This window comes from Somniosus microcephalus, chromosome 7 (assembly GCF_052327205.1).
Source record: "Somniosus microcephalus isolate GS21.2 chromosome 7, FLI_Smic_1.0, whole genome shotgun sequence".
In the NCBI taxonomy this organism is placed as follows: Eukaryota; Metazoa; Chordata; class Chondrichthyes; order Squaliformes; family Somniosidae; genus Somniosus; species Somniosus microcephalus.
The window spans coordinates 204,507,259-204,527,408 of record NC_140993.1 but is presented as its reverse complement, the minus strand read 5'-3'; the positions used below and the strand labels follow the sequence as shown (position 1 = coordinate 204,527,408).

Genomic DNA, 20,150 nt, shown 5'->3' with positions numbered 1-20,150 from the left:
GTATACTCGTAACTTTTTCATAAGATTGTGTTAAATTTTCTTCTTCATTAAAAATCTTGGTTTTTGCTTACATCCAATCACCTGTCTACTCGAGTCTTTTTTTCTGTATCGCCGCCTTGTACTTAAGTCTGGTGTCTAGAACCCAGGGGCATGGGAGCGATTCGAACCGCTCAGTCAGAGGCATAACTGACTGGGCGCATGCGCCACCCCACACTCCCCCTACAGCCTCCAGGTACAAAACCAAGGTTTCTGGCCTAGTTCATTTGCTTGCTTTATTAGGCCAGAGCGAACTGAGCATGCTCATACTAAACCATGTGATAATGCATTACATTTTACAATATTTCTATTGATTGAAATGGGTGAAGATGTAAACATCTTGCTTTCCACGTTCTCAGATTTCTTATCTCTTCCCAACTATGTGACAATTCGTACGTTTCTACATAATTGTAGTGTATGTGCCTTTAAGAGCCCCATGTGTACTGTAATGCCGGTAATGGCCACTCGGGCTATATAAGCCTGTATATTGTGTTGTATCAGTTCGTTCCCCTCCAGACTTTGTTTAGTAAACACCTATGAAACCAACTCCTGTCTTCAGTGTCTCTATCAACACACGGACACAACAGTGGTGACGAATTGGAAACGGACTTACCTGCAATTCGGCAGCAGCTCAAGGACATCGATTCCTCTGGCGTCCAAAGTTGAAGAAAAATCAAGAAAAAGAAAAAGCTGTGGTTTCACCAGCTAGCCAAGCTGGTGGCAGGTACTGCAATAATCCTTCCTGGGTGTCGGGCTGGTGCTCCAGCGGCTGGCTCTACAGCTAGGCCAAGCAGCGAAAGCGGAGGCAAGCAGTAACAGACGGGGAGGGAGCACTCGGGAGACGGCCGGCGCTGCAAGCAGGTCGGCGTTCAGACCTAGAGAGAGAGTCCGGCGGGAACGAGTCTCCAACTGTAAATAAATAAATAAAAAGAACGGAAACCGCGGGAAACAGCATTGTCATCGGCAGCAGCGGCGGGGAAGCGCCATATCTTTTCTGCAGAAAAGAAAGAAAAGCGCGGGAAGCGCCATTTTATTTCTAGGATGCCTAAGTCTGGCAATATTGATGCTTTTGATAACGAGATAGAGGATTGGACCACATATGTGGAAAGAGTGGAGGTATATTGCACCGCAAATGGAATAGAAGATGAAAAAAAAGCTTCAGTACTGCTAAATCTAATGGGCGCAAAGACATACGGGCTGTTACGAAATTTAATCACTCCAGCCAAACCAAAGGACAAGAATTTTAAAGAAATTGTTGATACCCTACAGGAGCACTTAAACCCAACAGCGCTGCTGATAGCGGAACGATTCAAATTCTTCAAGAGAAATCAACACAAGAATGAAAGTAATGCTGATTACCTCACCAAATTAAGAAAGCTATCAAAACACTGCCAATTTGAGGCAGGACTAGCAGATTATCTTCGAGACAAATTCGTCTGCGGTCTCTTAAGTGAAGGAACACAGAAAAGGCTGCTTTCTGAAAAAGATTTAACACTAGACAAGGCTTTCAGTATGGCTGTATCATACGAAGCAGCCGCAAGAGGAGCTGCAGAGATACAACAAAAGACACAGGACTTCGGCACCCATGAAATGACACAGGGTTTTGAGAGATATTATCGTTGCGGCAGATCCACCCATGACCAGAAGGACTGCTGGTTCAAGGACAAAGCATGCAGGCAATGCGGAAAGATTGGACACATTGCACGGGTATGCCGATCTGGACAAAAAAAATCCACAGACAGGAAAAAAAAAGTCAATAAAGAAAAGTACAGAAAGGTACAAATGATGACGGACAGTAGCTCCGAAGACCAGAAGAGCGATAGCGACTCCGAAAACAAGAGACTAAGCTGTCTCAAATTACATAATGTAATTGCCAAAGATGATTACCAGACCATTTGGGTTACCCTCACGATAGCAGGGTCCCCAGTTAAAATGGAGCTAGATACAGGATCAGCTCTAACCGTCATAAATCGACGAGATTACGAGCGGCTATTTCCGCATATACCTTTAAAAGACACATCCATTATCTTGAAAACATATACGGGGCAGAAAGTATACCCCAAAGGAAAAATAAGGGTGCCTGTTGTATACAACGGCAAGGAAATACAAAAGTTGTATTTATACATTCTACAAGATGGTGGTCCACCGCTGTTGGGACGTGAATGGATCAGGAAAATACGTTTAGACTGGCACTCCATTCAGGCACTGACAGTGACCAGTAAGAAAAAAAACGATGATGACGTCACACCTGAACGATTAAAAGACATCTTGGCCAACGCCAAAGAAGTGTTTCAAGAGAAACTAGGAACCTTGAAAGGCATCACCGCCTCAATAAAAGTGGAAAATGCAGCAATTCCCAAGTTTTTTAAGGCAAGACCGGTGCCATACGCAATTCGTCCAGCAGTCGAGGCAGAGCTGGAGAATTTGGAAAAGGCAGGCGTATTATCCAAAATAGATTGGAGCGAGTGGGCAACACCCATCGTTCCAGTCATGAAGAAAGCATTGAATAATAAATCTGAAGAACAGAGAAAAATTCGCATCTGTGGAGACGTCAAGGTGACTGTAAACCCGGTCCTTCACATGGTACAGTATCCTCTTCCGAGGATAGAAGATATTTTCGCCTCACAATTAAGGTCGTTCCTGGGATTAATAAATTACTATCATAAATTTTTACCGAACTTATCAACTCTTCTACACCCTCTTAATGAACTGCTACAAACAGGAGTAATTTGGAAATGGAGCAAAGACTGTAAACGTGCCTTCCATAAATGCAAAGACTTAATCACGTCCAAAGAAGTTTTGGCTCATTACAACCCATCACTGCCAATCAGACTGGCGTGCGATGCATCCCCTTACGGCATAGGAGCAGTATTATCGCATAAATTCCCTGATGGCTCGGAACGGCCGATAGCTTTTGCGTCACGCTCATTGAACTTAGCTGAGCATAACTATGCCCAAATCGACAGGGAAGCACTCAGCCTAGTATGGGGAGTGAAGAAATTCAACCATTACCTACATGGACAAAAATTTACCTTGTTGACTGACCATCAACCCCTCATCTCCATATTCAACCCTAAAAAGGGTGTTCCCATTATGACAGCGCAAAGGCTACAAAGGTGGTCCGTTTTTCTAGGGGCACACCAATACAACATAGAATACAAAGGATCAAAACAGCATGGGAATGCTGATGGGTTATCGCGCCTACCGTTGCCAACGGTAGAAGAAGCACCTACCGTAGACCCAGTGGAGATTTTCCACTCTACCATAGTCGAATGTCTACCAGTAACAAATTCTGCCATTGAAAGGGAAACTAGAAATGACCCGACTCTCTCACGAGTCTACGATTTAACAGTGAAGGGATGGCCAGCACATGGCGAACCACTGTTGCCAGCATTCTCGCAAAGAAGAGAACAACTGTCAGTGTGCCAAGGAACCTTGATGTGTGGATCCAGAGTGGTGATTCCACCCAAACTCCAGGATAAAGTGCTAAAGGAGCTTCACGAGGGGCATCTGGGTGGAGTGAAAATGAAGAACCTAGCCAGAGCGTTTGTATGGTGGCCAGGTATCGATGGAGACATCGAAGAAATGACCAAGAGCTGCCTAGGATGCCAGAAGCTCCAAAACGCTCCACCCCAAGCCCCTCTACATCCATGGGAGTGGCCCTCATCTCCCTGGCAAAGGGTACACATCGACTTTGCTTGTCCATTTATGGACTCAATGTTCTTAATCGCGGTTGATGCACACTCCAAGTGGCTGGAGGTAATAAAGATGTCCTCCACCACCACGGAAAAAACCATCACAGTATTAAGGACCATATTTGCCAGGAATGGGCTGCCGGAACAGATCTGTTCTGATAATGGACCGCAATTTGTGTCCGAAGAATTCAGGAAGTTCTTAAAAAACAATGGGGTTAAGCACTACACGTCCGCCCCATACCATCCCGCCACCAATGGATTGGCTGAAAGGTTTGTCCAGACCTTCAAGAAGGCCATAAAGGCCATGGGTAATGAAGACATAAAACTTCAGCACAAGGTGGATAACTTCTTGTTCGCATACAGGAATGCAACACATATGGTTACAAACCAAACTCCCGCCATGATGTTCTTCAATAGAAGCCTAAGATGCTGGCTGGATTTGATCAAGCCCAACATCAGAAGGGACGTAGAGAACCGGCAATTTCAAGGCATGAATGAAAGGCCAACTAGAACCTTCCAGATAGGTCAACAAGTTTTGGTCCGGGACTACCGTACCGAGAAATGGCAGCCTGGAACTATTTGCACACGACTAGGACCGCTGATGTATACTGTGGACATCGGAGAAAGCATAATAAGGCGCCATGCTGACCAAATCATAGAGTCATCCGAAAAGGGACAACCTACACCACAACTCTATACGCCTAACGATGAAGTAGAGATACCCATATCTACCTCCGATCCGGTGATACTGGAACCCGATGAACCCGACACTGGCATTCAAGCCGAATCAGCCTTGCCAAAAGAACCTACTACACCACCAGAAACTACTACACCACCGAGGCGTTATCCGGACCGAGTCAGGAAGCCTCCAGAGAGACTGACTTATAATTAATTAACTGCAGCAATGTGTAGATTATTTTTCTTGTAACATGTAATTAATAATTACTTAAAATATTATGTACTGGTTGGCTAAAAGGGGAGGAATTGTAGTGTATGTGCCTTTAAGAGCCCCATGTGTACTGTAATGCCGGTAATGGCCACTCGGGCTATATAAACCTGTATATTGTGTTGTATCAGTTAGTTCCCCTCCAGACTTTGTTTACTAAACACCTATGAAACCAACTCCTGTCTTCAGTGTCTCTATCAACACACAGACACAACAATTACAATATTAAAAGCAATAGTTACAATACAACTCCCTATAAGTTGTATTGGACCTACACTTTATCAATAACTTGAATTAATTAGCTGATTTCCTTACTAAGGAGCTATTTTTCCATTGGGCTAACAAGATTAGTATATCTCTCTTATTTCTATTCTCACATTCCTTTCCTGTTGCATTTAATTAATGTTTCCTCATATAAAACTCTCAGTTCTACGTTTGTCTTTGATTATGTACCATTCAACATTGGTCTGATTCTAAAATCTAATTGAAGGACAATATGTTACACAGATGTTCTGTCCTTGAACCTACAGATCAATGTGTTAACGATTGACATGAGTGAAAATAACACAACCTTCAAACAAATCTTTGTTTCTAACTCCCTTAACTTGGTAAAGTATCTTCTGCTGAGATCACCAAACCATGCTTTAATTAGATTTCAATGGGCTAGTGCCAAACAGTGCCATGTTCAAGGCTCAGAGAATGATAAGTTGTCAGGTGGGATTTGTCTTTCATTAAAATGGTGACATAGCAGAAACTGAAGCCTCTGCCATGCTGCTTCTTCTGGTTTTTAAACTACTGAAGATGGCAGTTTGCATATAAACCCTTTTCGGCCTATGTCTCCTAACACTTACATCTGACTTGTAAAGTTGTGGGTTCATGCCCCGCTCCAGGATTTGAGCACGTGATATTTCAGTGCAGTACTGAAGGATGCAATACACCATTTCGCATTGGGAAGTGCGCCTGGAGCTTAGATGCACATCGTATATGGTTATCCCTCTGATTTTCTGTTGTGGGATCTTGTGTGTGAATTTGCTGCTGGTTTTTAGCCACTCTTAAAAAAAATAGTTGTGTTGTGTTACAGGGGGTCTATGGAATTTTTATAACATGGGAGGGGGTCCTCAGAAGCAAAAAGGTTGAGAACCCCTGGCATAGAGAGTTCTCTTGCTAATGACCAATGACGACCTTCCTAAATCACTACCCCCGAAAAACAGAGCAACTGATTATTTATCTCATTTGCTGTTTTGGTGGCTTGGTTTACCTATATAACAGTATGACTGCACTTCAAAAGTAACTTATTGGCTGTGAAGCACTTTGGGTCATGATAAGAGCCTATATACATGCAAGTTTCTTCTTTAACAGCAGCCTTATTAAGGTCTTGTACAAATTCAGTGTCATCTCCGTGCTTTCGTGTTCTATGCCTCCAGGTACAAAACCAAGGATTCTGGTCTAGTCCAGGAAAGAATTGGTGTCCATGTTTGGGGATTGTACTGTTTCCAACCTTACATTTTCCTCTTCTGCCTATGATGGCGTTCAGTTATAAGTGGGATAGTGCTTTCAAGTGTCTCTGTTGGATGTACAGTCAGGGTGAAACGCATTAACTGAAGCAGATGTTGCAGCTGCAGTATAAATAGGATCCCGATGATAATTTTGTTCTACTTCCTTTTGCATCTCAACTAGACTCGAATAGCAAAACGCAGCAGAAAGCTGGTCGACTATGACTGCGCACGACATCACTTAGAATCTTTGCAGCATTCAAGGCGAAGGGACGATAGCAAGCTCACCAAGGTACGTTGCTAGAAAGGATTTATGTTAATGATTTGAAATCGTTCCTCTCGACATTGTATTGCCAAGGTGAAATTAGATACACACAGCATTGATCCATCAACTGTAAGCAAGTGAAATATTTGAAAGTTGGTTCATATGTCTCACCAGGTTTATACAAGACTGACCCCTGAACAGCAGCAAATGTTAAAGTTCTCCAAAATATGATCTGTCTTTAAAGGATGTGGGCATTGCTGGCAAATCTAGCATTAATTTCCCATCCCTAGTTGCCCTAAGTTTGACACAATTGAATGGCTTGCTCAGCAACTTCAGAGGGCAGTTAAGAGTCAACCACTCTGGTGTGGGCTTGAGTCACATATAGGCCCGAGGTTAAGACAGCATGGGGGAAAAATTCAGTATCGGCCCGTTTGGGGTGCCATTATCGGCCGTGCACAAAGTTTAGCGCCTGGTGCTAATTATCGCCTCCGACAGCAAACTTGGCTTTTATCGCCCCTGGAGGTGATTGGAGCGCTAAATCAGGCGCTTCACACCTGTCTTAAGACGCAAATGCCGAGGAGCGAGGCGCTACCTCAGAGTGCTGGCGAAGCAAGGAAGAACAAATCAAAATAAACCTGCAAAGTGCTGCTCAGTACTCAAAATTCCTTCACACAGTGTTGAATCTCTCCAGAAGTCAATCTCTCTCTCTCTCAGAATGCGTGGTGCAAAAATGTCACCGACAAAAAAAGGCAGGAAGCGGCCGCCTTTAAATAGGGCTCCCCTAGTCCCTTTCTGACAGCATACCACTCCCCTGAACCTGTCGTTGCTAACGGCAGGCGGTAAGGGAGGGGGCGCCACTCAATTTTCGTTCCGGGGCACTAATGGGGCATTGCGTGCTCGACTGACGTCACGATCTGCCTGTGCAGGAGATCATGGCGGTAGTGTTTAGCGCCGCCGCAAAATGTCCAGTTAATTTCGCGAGCGGCGCAAACATCTCCGCGCCCGGGCGCTAGTTGCTTTGCGCCCCAATTGGCGCCCTCTTAAAGCGCTAATGGGAGGCGCAAACAACTGAATTTTCCCCCCCATGTGTCATTCTCTAAACAACATCAGTGAACAGTTGGGTTTTTATGACAATCCAACAGCTCCATGGTCACGTTTACTGATATCAGCTTTTTATTTCTGGATATTTTTTAAACTGAATTCAAATTCTCAAACTGCCATGGTGGGATTTGAACTAGTGCTTTGGATTATTAGTTCAAGCCTCTAGTTTACTAGCCCAGTAACATAACCACACCATAGCTGGAACATACTTTGTCATGTTTATAAATAGAAGATGGCACGCTAAGAGTAGGTTTCCAACTTTGTGTTGCTAACAGGGAATTTTGCCTGCCAAGCATACGCATTGGAAATTCTTACATCTACAGCCTATGATGTGGGGATAGGGCACGCCCAGGTTTTTGATCTGCGCTCCCAGCAGCAGGCCTCACCGCTGGCAGCAGGAAGTCAGAAAATTGCCCCTAGTGATGCAGTTGGTAGGATCTTCCCCTCATATCTATGATCAATGGTTTCTATAACGGGCGGTTGATCCCCAGTGCCCGTTTTACAGCCAGGCAGCAAGTTGAAAATCTACTCAAGCTCTCTCTAGTCTAACCCAACAAGTTACCTCAGTCCCACCTCAAAAGAGGCAACATATGTGGCATTGTTTCCCCCCATTTGTAAACCAAATTAGGTTTGCTTGATTTGAGATTGCTGAATTATGGCCAATTTTGTACTGTACTCCAGGGCCCAAAAGGAACCATACAAACTCATTTCACCTAGGACCCTTACAGCCAGCAGATAGAGGAAAATGAAGACCCTTTTCAAAGCATCTCCCTTAAAGTGTTGGGTTGACAATGATACATCCCACTGCTCGACAAAATAGCCAATGAACCCTGATGAAATTTCTTTGTCTGTTATGTGCTCAAGTCCCACTTCAAGGACCTTGAACACATAGATCTAGGCTCACACTCCAGTGCAGAGCTGAGGGAGTGCTGCACTGTCGGAGGTGCCACCTTTTGGATGAAACGTTAAACCAAGGCCCCGTCTGCTCTCTCAGGTGGACATAAAAGATCCCATGGCAATATTTCGAAGATGAGCAGGGAAGTTATCCCCAGTGTTTATATTTTTATCCTTCAATCAACATAACAAAAACAGATTATCTGGTCATTATCACGTTGCTGTTAGTGGGAGCTTGCTGTGCGCAATTGACTGCCGTGTTTCCCACATTACAACAATGACTACAATCCAAAAATACTTCATTGGCTGTAAATCGCTTTGAGACGTCCGGTGGTCGTGAAAGGCGCTATATAAATGCAAGTCTTTTTTTATCCCATTTAAAATTAATGGGTTAGGGCCTCCATTAAAATAATGAATGTGTTAAAGGCTCATACACTAATATCGCTGACAATAATTTTAAGTTTAATCCAGGCACTGGCAAGAGGAAGTGCATAGATTGATTCACCCTAGTAATGTCTCAGTGTGTTTTTAGTTTGTGCTGGGTGGTTGGTTTGGGTGGAGATGGGGTTGCACTCAAACACCGACGTAGTACATTTTAGTAGTTATTTCCTCCTACTCAACCTTTGCAATGGCTGAAACCTCCTCAAAAGCATTTTTGTCATTAAAGGTTTCCAGCATTTCATATTCCAAGACACAGCCACTTACTTTTAAGTGTCCGCATCCCTTCAATTTTGAGCAGCGACCTTTTAAGAGATGCAATATTATGTGGGGCTCCTTCATCTCACTCCATTCACAAGCTCAAGCTGTGCAGGGAGTATGTTTAAATTATATTCACTCACTGGCCTTGCAACCAGACCATAATATCCTGATATATGCGCCCAGCGGGTGAGGCTTCTTGTCGATAGAGTGCATTCATAAAATTGATCCTCATCCCCATCAGAGACCACCTGAAAGTTCATCCCAACGTCCTTTTTAAAGACAGGAGTCATGAAGTTCTTCTTGAGGGTTTTTGGGGGTGATTTTGGGGTGCGTTCCTCATCCTGTCTCAAATCTGGGGCTGCAGGTACTTGAATAGAGCTGTTGGGTACCTACCTTTGGATTTTTCACATGACTGGGGCACCTCAGGTGGGAGGGGTGGGTTAGCCGGCCTTCAGTTTTGCCACTGTCCATAATGTAATTGATCTTTTTTGATCTCACTACAGAAAGTTCCGTTCAAAATTTAAATTTCCTCAAATCCCCAGCAACCCTTCTTCAACAGTACGTCCCAAACCCATAATCTCCAACACCTAGAAGGACAAGGGCAGCAGACGCATGGGAACACCACCATCTCCAAGTTCCCTTCCAAGTCACACACCATCCTGTAATGATCAGTAACATGTCATTCTAGAATGGTACACTAGGTGGAGCTGTATGTTTAGTAGTGGGCTACCCACAAGGCACTAGTCAAGATGGATGCCTGTACACTAGTCCACATGGCTGAATAAATGACTAGCTCAAGCTAGCTGTTCATAATGAAAACGTCTATTTATTTATGAACATAACACATCCCAAGTTGAAACTATATCACCGTTCCTTCATCGTCACTGGATCAAAACCCTGGAGCTCCCTACCTAAGCGCTGTGGGAGTACTTTCACCGCACGGATTGCAGCGGTTCAAGAAGGCGGCTGACCAGCACCTTTTCAAGGGCAACTAGGGATGGGTAATAAATGCTAGCATTCCCAATGACATCCACATCCTGTGACTTAATTTTAAACACTGAATGTCAGGAACTTACTAGCAAAGGGCGCAAAGGAGGGAAATAAATCATAATATGCCCGACTATTTGTGGGTGGATATTTGTGTTCCCAGCCTCAAAACCTTTGCAATTTCAGACAAGGATAAAACGAGGGCTAGGAGTTGGTGTAAATTCTTTATCTGCCCACCCAGATAACAGTACTGATGCATCCTCAGAGCCCAGGAATTTCCATGCTAGCATCAGTCCATGAAGTTGGGAAGCATTCATGAACCTGACTGAGCAGGATGATATTCAAACAATCAAGTACCTAAGAATAAGGCAACATTTATTCTGCAAGTTTAGCTTTAGTGCAGAATGATTCCAGCTTCACACTGACGCTAAACTGTCAGTGCAAGTACATGTTGTGTCCGAATAACCACTCAAATTGGTATGGTAATAACTAACTGCTTTTATTTCCAGACCCTCTAAAACATTCCCGTCAAGGAATAATAAAGGAATACAAGAGAAGTGTAGTTGCTACAATGTGCTTACTCCCATCAGGGGGCCCTCTAGTGTACAGTTATATGCAAGTGCCATACAGAGTCAGGGTCCCACCTGATGAAGGGGCAAAGTGGAGAGATTCCATTTGGAAGGGGGCTGTCACACTTTTGGACTGGAGACGACGGGGTATCAAATCGAGTGCCATATCATACCTGGTTTATAAAGTGCTCATGGGATCCATTGAACTTCCGATTGATAAACCTAACGGACCTTTAGAGAGGGAGGATTCTCCCATCCTCACTCTCCAAACATTTAAATTTTAAACCATTGGGAGAGAGCTCTGTTCAAGGTGTATACAGAGCTCTCTCCTGGGTAAGATAGTTAGGGGGTAATTTTGGCTTTGAGCAATCGTGTAAAATGGGCGATAGTGAATCGGGATCCCATTATACACTTCTCCCGATTTTCTTTTCGATTGACTTCAATGGAAATTAAAATCAAGAGAGACGTAAAACAAGCTGTCAATTCACTATCGCCCGTTTTACACTAATACCCAAAGTCAAAATTACCCCATTAGAGCTCCAGCAAATAAGAAAGACTTGCATTAATATTGCCCCTTTCATGAACTCAAGACCTCCCAAAGCTCTTTACAGCCAATGAAGTATTGTAATGTAAGAAACACAGCAACTAATTTGCACACAGCAAGGTCCCACAAACAGAAATTAGATAAATGATCTGATAATTTTTTTTAAATGATGTTGATTGAGGGATACTTGTTTACTTCGATATAAAGGTAGGATCAAAGAATTGCAGAAATAAATCTGAACCAGAATTTGAATCTGTAAGCATTGGTTTAATGGTATGGCACTTTCCACTTTGTAGGAGGGACAGGAGAATATGGTGAACTTGCCATGTAACCTCCGGTGATCAATATCACGGTTAGGGGTTAATTTAATGCACAAGGACATGGGTTTCAGATCAGACTAAAATATTGCAGAAAAGCCCGAAGCCTCTCACTAGTTGCACTAATGTGAAATTTTCAAATATAGATCTTGCTGTCACCAGAGCCCAGCTTAATTTGGACAACTATCATATTAATTGGACAAATCAAATTGGGCAGGGCTGCCTTGAGGATGAGTTCATTGAGTGTATTAGGGATGGGTTTCTTGAGCAGTATGTAACTGAACCAACCAGGGGGCAAGCAACCTTAGATCTGGTCCTGTGTAACGAGACAGGATTAATTAAAAATGTCCTAGTAAAGGATCCCCTTGGAATGAGTGACCATAACATGGTTGAATTCCATATTCAATTAGAGGGTGAGCAGGTTGGATCTCAAACAAGCGTGCTAAGCTTGAATAAAGGAGACTATGAAGGTATGAGAGCGGAATTGAGTAGAGTGGATTGGGAAAATAGATTAAAGGGTAAGACGATACATGATCAGTGGTGTACATTTAAGGAGTTATTTTACAACTTCCAAAAAAAAAATATTCCACTGAGAAGAAAAGGGTGTAAAAGAAAAGACAGCCATCCGTGGCTAAGTAAAGAAATTAAGGATAGTATTCGACTAAAAACATGGGCATATAAGGTAGCCAAATCTAGTGGGAGGATAGAGGATTGGGAAAACTTTAAAAGACAGCAAAAAATAACAAAGATTGATTAAGAAAGGGAAGATAGATTATGAAAGTAAATTAGCAAAAAATATAAAAACAGATAGTAAGAGTTTTTATAGTTATATAAAAAGAAAAAGGGTGGCTAAAGTAAATGTTGGTCCCTTAGAGGATGAGACCGGGAAATTAATGGTGGGAAATATGGAGATGGCAAAAACACTGAATGAATATTTTGTATCAGTCTTTACAGTAGAAGACACTAAGAATATCCCAACACTGGACAAACAGGGGGCTATAGTGGGGGAGGAGCTAAACACGATCAAAATCACTAAGGAAGTGGTACTCGGTAAAATAATGGGACTCAAGGCGGATAAATCACCTGGACCTGATGGCTTACATCCTAGGGCCTTGAGGGAAGTGGCGGTAGGGATTGTGGATGCATTAGTAATAATTTTCCAAAACTCCCTGGACTCAGCAAAGGTCCCGGCAGACTGGAAAACTGCTAATGTAACGCCCTTATTTAAAAAGGGCAGTAGAGAGAAGGCTGGAAACTATAGACCGGTTAGCCTAACATCTGTGGTAGGTAAAATTTTGGAGTCCATTATTAAGGAGACAGTAACAGTACATTTGGATAATCATAATTTAATAGGACAAAGTCAGCATGGTTTTATGAAGGGGAAGTCATGTTTGACAAATTTGCTGGAGTTCTTTGAGGAAGTAACATATAGGGTGGATAAAGGGGAACCAGTGGACGTAGTGTATTTAGACTTCCAAAAGGCATTTGACAAGGTGCCACACAAAAGATTATTGCTTAAGATAAAAAATCATGGGATTGGGGGTAATATTCTGGCATGGATAGAGGATTGGCTATCTAACAGAAGGCAGAGAGTTGGGATAAATGGTTCATTCTCAGACTGGCAATCAGTAACTAGTGGTGTTCCGCAGGGGTCAGTGCTGGGTCCCCAACTCTTTACAATCTATATTAACGATTCAAAGTTTGCAGATGATACTAAGATGGGAGGGAAAGTAGTGAGTGAGGAGGACATAGACAGGCTAAGTAAGTGGGCAGAGATTTGGCAGATGGAATACAATACTGGAAAGTGTGAGGTTATGCACTTTGGCAGGAAAAATCGTAGAGCAAGTTATTATCTTAATGGCAAGAAACTGGAAAGTACTGAAGTACAAAGGGATCTGGGGGTCCTGGTGCACGAAACTCAAAAGGTTAGTATGCAGGTGCAGCAAGTGATTAAGAAGGCCAATGGAATGTTGGCTTTCATTGCTAGGGGGATAGAATATAAAAATAGGGAGGTATTGCTTCAGTTGTACAAGGTATTGGTGAGACCGCAGCTGGAATACTGCATACAGTTTTGGTGTCCATACTTAAGAAAAGACATACTTGCTCTCGAGTCAGTACAAAGAAGGTTCACTCGGTTAATCCCAGGGATGAGGGGATGGACATATGAGAAGAGGTTGAGTAGATTGGGACTCTACTCATTGGAGTTCAGAAGAATGAGAGGTGATCTTATTGAAACATATAAGATTGTGAAGGGGTTGGATCGGGTGGATGCGGGGAGGATGTTCCCGATGATGGGTGAAACTAGAACTAGGGGGCATAGTCTTAGAATAAGGGGCTGCTCTTTCAAAACTGAGATGAGGAGGAACTACTTCACTCAGAGGGTGGTAGGTCCATGGAATATGCTGCCCCAAAAAGCTGTAGAAGCTACATCATTACATAAATTTAAAACAGAAATAGACAGTTTCCTAGAAGTAAAGGGAATTAAGGGTTACGGGGAGCGGGCAGGAATTTGGACATGAGTCTAGGTTCGGATCGGACATGGCCCTGTGGGTAGCGGAGCGGGCCCAGGGGCCGTGTAGCCTGATCCTGCTCCTATTTCGTGTGTCTAAATCTGTTAGATTCAGGAGATGGTTCACAGATCACAGAAATCACAGAAACCCCACAGTGCAGATAGAGGCCATTTCGGCCCATCGAGCCTGCACCGACACATATCCCACCCGATCCCCGTAACCCCTACACCAACACATATCCCACCCTATCCCCGTATTTAATCCCCCTAACACTAAGGGTCAATTTATCATAGCCAAACTACCTAACCCACACATCTTTGGACTGTGGGAGGAAACCGGAGCACCCGGAGGAAACCCACGCAAACACGGGGAGAATGTGCAAACTCCACACAGACAGTCACCCGAGGCCGGATTCGAACCTGGGTCCCTGGCGCTGTGAGGCAACAGTGCTAACCACTATGCCACCGTGCTGCGATAGTTCTGTGATAGTAGATTGGCGGTTAGGATCAGATCAGCCATGATCTTATTAAATGGCGGAGCAGGCTCGAGGGGCCGATTGGCCTACTCCTGCTCCTATTTCTTATGTTCTTATGTTCTTATGACAGTGTTGTATGAACCTTGAATGAGGGTTAAACTGAAGTGCAATGGAATAGTGACAGACTAATCCCACTGCCATCTTAACCTTTGGAACTATAGGTCTCGTCTGTCTTGGAAGTGAAAGTAAAATAATGATGAGGACAATTGCCCCAATCTCTCCTGCAGGTTGACGGAGAGACCGCTTTTGATTGGCTACATCTCGGTTGCTTAGCATTAATACAAAAGCTGAGTTCTTTGTATTCACTTTTCCAGCAATGTTTGCAATGAAAACAATATCATTTTAAACATAAAACACCAATACTCTTGATTTCTTTTAGGCAGAAGAGGAGTTTCAAAAGGCACAGAAAGTCTTTGAGGAACTAAATACTGACCTGCAGGATGAGTTGCCATCATTGTGGTCAAGGTATTGAACTCCATTCTTTCTCATGTAGTGCAAAACTTGTTATCTAAAAGCATGTTTTACTTCTCTCATTTGTATATCTTCAATGAGGAGTCAAAAGCTTCAATCCAAACAAGATTTTTCTTCACATCATTGAAGCTGATTCAGTCACTGCTTTCAGCAGCTGAGCATGTCCATCACATATTCCTGTCCTTTTAGTCAGAATTCAATATTATGGGCCGGATTTTAATTGCGGGGGGTGGGGGCTGGGGGGTTGGGGAGTCGGTTTGGGTTTGGGGCGGGCAAGCCTTGGTGTTGCAGCAAAATAAGGCCTGGAATATTTTAACTCCTGGGTCTCATTTAATGCTGCCGGCTGAATTCCCACCCATTCCGAGGCCGCCCACCAAGCAGGTAAATGCGTGGGCTCGGCTGCTGAGCTATCGGGCAGAGCTCCCCGTGAAGACCTAAGATTTCCGTGTGGGGTCTGGAGGAGCACTCCTGCAGTTCCTGGCCCCACAAGGAAAGTGATAAAACCTAATGTTAAACTCACCCTTTCAGGCCTCTTCTGGGCCCAATCCACTCCCGCGCTGGGTTGGACTGATGGGAAGCTCACTGCCGTTTCCCACGCAGGTGTCCGAATAAAATTTGCAGCCTGTTCCCGTGATGTCATCGGGACTCAACAGGCATATGTTAAAAAGGACCTCGCCCACATTGGGTAGGTGATCTTGCCACCTGTTCAGTGGAGCAGGTTAAAATAGCGCAGGTCATCTCCCGACTGCACCACGGTGGGTAACTAACCCAGGCTATTTCAACTGCCCATCCATCTGGTTTCCACAGGGCAGGTAAAGCTAAAATTGCCCCCTTGGTGAAAGCACAGTGACACAACACATTAGGGCACCAGCATGTTGTGGCATAGAGTGGGAAGAAGTGCATGCTTGTACATACTTACCCACGGTTTTACTGGTCTCAGCCAAGCTGTCATGGGGAGACGTCAAGCAGAATCTAATGTTGCCCATGGAAAAGAGGAATACAGAAGGAGAGCTGCAATGGGCCATTCTGGACCACCTCCCAGTGGATGGTAACAGAATTAGTGGAATGGGCAGTCAGTTGGCAGATGCAATCTAATGTGGAGAAATTTGAGATTATGCATCTTGAGACAAAAATAAGATGGGAGTATACACTGAATGGAAAATGTTTAAGAGTTTAGATGAACAGATAGACTAAGGGACTCAAATGGTAGATAAAGCCATAAAAGGTGGCCAGTAGCATTTTGGACTTTATAAGTAACATCAAAGACTAAAAGATGTAATGGTAAATTTGTCCTAGGCCACAGTTAGAATATTGTGTTGGGTTTTGGGTGCTCAATTATAGAAATGACGTTAAAGCCTTAGAGAGCGTACAGCGTAGATTCACCAGGATGAAACGAGGGATGTGAAACTAAAATTACAAGTGTAAGAAGTCACACAACACCAGGTTATAGTCCAACAGTTTTATAACTGTTGGACTATAACCTGGTGTTGTGTGACTTCTTACATTTGTCCACCCCAGTCCAACACCGGCATCTCCACACCATAAAATTACAAGGAGAGACTTGAGATACTAGGACTATTTCTGCTCGAGCAGAGAAGACTAAGAGAATAATAGCAGTGGTTTTTAAAATTATGAATGGTTTTGATAGGGTGATTAAGGAAAGATTATTCCCCCTGCTTTGGGAGTTAGTGATGACGGGTCATCAATTTACATATGTCACTGAGAGTGAGGAAAGGTCGTAGGATGCAGGGGATTGTTGGAATGCTTTGCCACAGGGATTGGTTGATGCAGGGACCATTGTAACTTTTGAAGGAAAAGTGGATAAATATTTGATACAGAGCTATGGGAAGAAAGCTAGTACAGACATAATGGACAAACAAATAGAGCTAAATGCTATAGTTCTATGATAACAATGAAGGAAAGGCTGAAGCAGGTGTGTCGTTCACTCCCCCCTCCCACAAGCCCCATGATCTTGTTCAGGAAGAAGAGGGAAAGGTAGAAAATAAACACTCAGAAACACTTTCAAAATATATAAATAAAAAGTTCTACTTTCATTTGCAGAGTAAAATGTTTTATATTTGCAGTGTGGGTATTCAGAATAAAATAAGCTGAGGAAAACAGACACCAGTAATTTCCGCTTGAGTTCTCCTGAGCTCCCACCGTAACTTTGGCAGAAGGTCAGTGGATACTCTGGAGAAACGCTGTAAACAACGGGAGTTTCCACCGATCTTCCCCCAAATTTAAGGACTTGCAGTGGGAGACTGGGAGAACCCCCATGTAATTTCTATTTCACTTCGTTCTCCTGATGCTACTAAGATGACAAAGAGGGTTGGAGGATAAAAACCGTGTGGATAGACTGAAGGATCTGGGCCTCTTCTCATTCTAAAGAAGAAGACTGAAGGGGGTGGTAGAGGCAGGCACCTCAGGTATCTACCTACAAGGCAAAATGGTACAATTACCTTGGAGAGGAACACATTATTGGATATAACCGCTAGGACAGCAGGAAGGCAGACTAGATGGAGCTATGGTCTTATCAAGCCTTGAGATGTCTGTGTTTCTGCAGAACTTTCTATATCTAAAGATCTTTCTGAAATTTATAAAAGTGAAAGGAGAAATGGAATACATTTGAAAGGCAAGTCATGGGGCCACGTGTCTAAATTCCCAATATTCACCCCCAATGTGTGAAGGTCTGTGTCTGGAATGCTAAAAACAATAGTATGCCCAATATTAATAAGCACATGATATGGTTCTTTGGGTATGTATGAATTAAGGGGGATGAGTTTCATGATCATTTGTTTACTCTTTCACAGCCGAGTTGGTTTCTATGTCAACACCTTCAGAAACATTACATGTATAGAGTCGAAATTTCACAAGGAGATTGCAGTGGTGAGTAGACATTGTCCTAGAGACACTGAAGATGATACTGGCACTGAAAAAGCTCCTCAGAGGGCTGCCATTCGTTAGTGTAGCAGATGATTATTTGTTTGTTTATACAGTCCCCAACGCTTATAATGGGCCCATTGGTGTCAATGCAATTTGCCCACTATACACAGTGGTCAGTGTAACCAAGAAATGCTTCTAAATGCGGAAGGAATTTTCATCCACTGCCTCTCCACTTCCTGATCTGTCTAAATGCCTCTGTGCCATTACTCACACCACGGTAATGATCCAAACAAGAGAGAAAGAGAACGATCTGGTCAGCTTCACCTTCTGTAATGTTGGTGAGCTGAACAGAGCTGAAGTATGCAGCGTCATAATCCCATTTATCTCAGCTTTCATTTGTGTAATTTATATTGTTGTCTAATTCTTGCCTTTTATTCCAATATACAGTCCCTCCCCCCCCTACTCCCACCCCACCCCAGTGGCCTACAGCTTGAGTTTCAGCAGGCTGTGACAGAAGGTGTCTTTCATCTTTGTCACTTGTTTTTAAGCAGTAATCGCAGGAGTTCTAGAGGCCACAGGTTGGTGGGGGTGGGGGAGGTGGATGGGAGGAGGGCAGTGTGGTGGGAGGTGACTGAAGGCGGCAAGGCTGCCTGAAAGGACTTAATGACAGGTAAGCACACTTTAATGAGGTGCGAACAGCTACTTGAACTGCCCGAAATTGCCGGTGCGCTTAATACATTATAAGTGCCGCCTTTGTAATTGACTGTTATGGGAATGGTAAATGGTTAGTGTCATTTGCCTGCTATTGGTGGCTGTCCAGGATAAGCGCGGAAGGCCTAATTTAAATAATCCGGGACAGTCTCCCGCCCGAAATCAGAGGATGTGGCGTAAGGGCTGGCGAGCGGAAGCAAAAATCGGGCGGAAAACCCGAGGACTCCGGGGGCGGGGAACCAAAGGAATGGTCCCCGGCATAAAGTTAGTGCTGGGCAGGGGCTTTGGAAGGGATTCTGGTTGTGGAAGGGAGAGGCAAGGCTGGGGCTGGAGTGGCCCAAGGACTTCATATGGAGCCTGGGGAGCACTCCTGTTCCTCCTGACCTGCAAGGATTCCACAGAAAAGTGATGTTATTAGACTTACCTTTGGTAGCCGTGCCTTCTGTTGCCTAGGCCCTAAGCTCTTAATTCCCTGCCTAAACCTCTCTGCCTCGTGTTGTGTCGGTACCTTTCTACCGAGACACAATTTAGGACTCAGAACTCAGAGATTCAAACATGAAGTGCTTTATTGGAAGGAAAGGAAGTTCTGGCAAGTTCCGAACAAAGAGAGCTAAACTTAACAGAGAACACCCAACCATTTATCTCCTGTGACAGCGCCACCACAGGTGGGAGGAGAACACACAATAGAACACACAATACATAACATTTCCTCCCCTCTTAAATGGAAGGTCCACATTATTCCTCAACAGGTAAGTTACTTTCAATGCACTCAACGAACCTAGGGTAGAGGTAGACTGCCTCAAACCCTGACTTTACCCTGGGGTTTATTCTGCCCCAGTCTTGTGGGTAAGTCACTAAGTCTACAGATCCAAGCGTCTTGGAGGCCGCCGCTCTCTGACAGGATACCGGCGGTCATTGCTGGCTTCCACAGCAGTAGGCATTGACACAGGCCAGGATGGAGAAGGTGCCTGTCAGTCGAAAGTCAGGAATTTGCACAGGTGGAACAGTCTCTTTGACTTAACAACAGAAAATGCTGGAAAAACTCAGCAGGTCAGGCAACATCCGTGGAGAGAAATTTGAGTTGACGTTTCGGGTCGAACCCTTCTTCAAAACTGGAAAGAAAAGAAATTAAAATTGGTGGGGTGGTAAATTGCGAGGAGGAAAGCCTCAGGCTACAGGACGATATAAACGGGTTGGTCAGATGGGCGGAAAAGTGGCAAATGGAATTTAACCCTGAAAAGTACGAGGTGATGCATTTTGGACGGACAAATAAGGCAAGGGAATACACAATGAGTGGTAGGACCCTAGGAAGTACCGAGGGTCAGAGGGACCTTGGTGTACATGTACATAGATCCCTGAAGGCAGCGGAACAGGTAGATAAGGTGGTTAAAAAGGCATATGGGATACTTGCCTTCATTAGCCGAGGCATAGAATATAAGAGCAGGGAGGTTATGATGGAGCTGTACAAAACGCTGGTAAGGCCACAGCTGGAGT

At 44.0% G+C, this 20,150-nt stretch overlaps 1 protein-coding gene across 9 annotated transcripts in view; it reads left to right on the top strand.

The window, feature by feature from the left end:
- Positions 1-20,150, top strand: part of amph (amphiphysin) — a 529,225-nt gene that overhangs the window by 259,680 nt on the left and 249,395 nt on the right. For all 9 annotated transcript variants that reach the window (XM_085993363.1, XM_085993361.1, XM_085993365.1 and 6 more), the window contains exons 6-8: positions 6,355-6,462; positions 14,971-15,056; positions 17,873-17,948. In XM_085993363.1, the coding sequence (XP_085849489.1) occupies positions 6,355-6,462; positions 14,971-15,056; positions 17,873-17,948 (270 nt within the window). The remainder of the gene's footprint in view (positions 1-6,354; positions 6,463-14,970; positions 15,057-17,872; positions 17,949-20,150) is intronic.